The 2,316-nt window shown below is 40.2% G+C and overlaps 1 protein-coding gene across 1 annotated transcript; it reads left to right on the forward strand.

The window, feature by feature from the left end:
- Positions 1 to 726: 726 nt before the first annotated feature.
- LOC125840853 (uncharacterized) lies at positions 727 to 1,914 on the forward strand. The gene is made up of 2 exons (XM_049519818.1): positions 727 to 1,397; positions 1,518 to 1,914. Exons 1-2 carry the CDS (start codon positions 727 to 729, stop codon positions 1,912 to 1,914), a joined length of 1,068 nt encoding a protein of 355 aa, XP_049375775.1.
- Positions 1,915 to 2,316: the final 402 nt, after the last annotated feature.

Here is a 2,316-nt window from a genome sequence, read left to right on the forward strand (position 1 = left end):
TTTTAAACTTGAAAAAAGCATGATTTCAATTAAATGTCCCTTTTATGCATGTTTTAAGTATTTTTATGCATGGCTCCATAATTAGTACAATTAATTGTGCTAACCCATATTCTCTACATTTTCTTCTAAGTGTAGGTTCCGGTCGTTGAGACGCATTTCCTTTTCAAGTGAAGCTTGGGTTGACTATTCCCTAAGCTTGGTGATTCCTCAAGTTCGAGGACGGATTATCCATTTCTAGCTTTCTATTGTACTTTCTATTTTCAAGACTATTGATGTAAAGGGCTATGTCCCTAAGATTGTACTCTATTGTTTTAGATGGTGTATGAGACAAGGTCTAGATTCTTATGATTCTCTTTTACGGAAAGATTTATATTGTAAAAGTTTTAAATTTTTCTGCATCATTACCATGTCTTATGTTATGAATATGCTAAGGGCATGTATGAGACCCCTTCGGGGTGAAGTATGGCATTTTACTTCTAAGGGTACCCCCTGGGTTGTGACAAACTTGGTATCATAGCATAAGGTTTTGCGATGATTTTTAGGTTGATGTCTCCTAAACCACGTCTAGTAGAGTCTTGTTCATGAGTGTGAAGCACGCCATACTTATGAATGAGAGTCTATAAGATGCTTAGGAACTTTCACTTCTTTTGATTACTCTTTGGTCGTGCCTTACAGTTTAACACTATGAAGTAATTTTTCCTAACCTTTTTCTTGTGTATATAGAATATGAATACAAGAAGGGTGAATGCAAGGAGGACAGAAGAGGATAATGTGAATGAGGGAGTTCCTCCCCAAGCTCCTCAAGGTCCTCAAGATCCTAATGATGAAGGGGCTATGACTAATTTGGAAATAAGGGAGGCTCTCCAAACATTGACTCAACTCATGACGGTTCAAACTCAAGCCGTCACCACTCAAGCCCAAGCTATAACGGCCCAAGCTAATCTCAATGTTGGGCCCCGGGTAAACCCTAATGTGAGTACCATGGCTTCAATGTTGAGAGACCTCACAAGAATGAACCCTCTTATGTTCTTTGGTTCCAAAGTGGATGAAGACCCACAAGAGTTTGTGGAAGAGATCTACAAGATAGTTGATTCTACGGAGGTGACTTCTAGTAAGAAAGTTGAACTAGCCGCCTACCAATTTAAGGATATGGCCCAAGTATGGTATACTCAATGGAAGGATAATAGGCCTATAAGGGCGAGTCTCATAAGTTGGGAAGTGTTCAAGAAGGCATTCATTGATAAGTTATTTCCACGAGAAAAGAGGGAAGAAAAGGTGGAGGAACTTATCAACCTTCGTCAAGGAAGTATGAGTGCTCAAGAATATTCTCTTAAATTCACTAAGTTGTCCAAACATTCTCCGTCCTTGGTGTCAAATTCGAGAGATAAGATAAGTCGGTTTGTGACCGGAGTGTCCGAGTTAATTGAAGAAGAATGTTATGCAGCAATGCTACATAATGATATGGACATCCCACGTCTAATGGTTTATACTCAACAAGTTTAGGGGACAAAACTTAGGAAAAAGAATAGGGAGGTGAAGAAGGCAGGGACCGATGATGGGAATTCTTCCAAGGGTAAGTTTGAGAGTCAAGGTAAACCAAGGTTCAACAGAAGGCTCTCCAACCAAGGCTCTTCAATCACTCCAAGGGTCAAGAAAGATAGGGTGTCTAACCCTAAGCCTCAAGGAGGCAATAGTGGTGGATCTTCAATGACAAGACCTACTTGTCCCAAGTGTGGCAAGAAACATAAGGGGAAGTGCCTTGTTGGCACGGATGGTTGTTTCCATTGTGGAAAGAGTGGTCATATGGTAAGAGATTGTCCCATGCTTAAAGTTCAAGGGAGAGAAGGCAATCAAGTCCCTCCTAGTGGATCAAATTCTGATGCTCCCAAGAAGAATCGCTTATATGCCCTCTAATCCCGAAGTGATCAAGAGGGTTCCCCAAACGTTGTTACCGGTATGTTGCAAGTATTTTCTATTGATGTTTATGCATTATTAGACCCCGGTTCCACCTTATCATTTGTTACACCTTTAGTAGCTATGAAATTTGAGATACTTCCGAATGTATTAAAAGAACCTTTTCGGTGTCTACCCCGGTTAGTGAATCGGTAGTGGCTAAAAGAGTCTATAGGAGTTGTCCTATTTCTTTGTCTCATCGAGTCACTTTGGTTGATTTGGTAGAATTAGACATGCTTGATTTTGATGTAATCTTGGGCATGGATTGGCTGCATGCGTGTTATGCGTTCCAAAAGAGCCAATTTTAGAATGGAAATGGGGGAATTCTATTCCTAAAGGTCATTTGGTTTCATGTCTAAAAGC

Source organism: Solanum verrucosum, unplaced genomic scaffold (genome assembly GCF_900185275.1).
Source record: "Solanum verrucosum unplaced genomic scaffold, falcon-dt-bn FXZP01000194.1, whole genome shotgun sequence".
Classification (NCBI taxonomy): domain Eukaryota; kingdom Viridiplantae; phylum Streptophyta; class Magnoliopsida; order Solanales; family Solanaceae; genus Solanum; species Solanum verrucosum.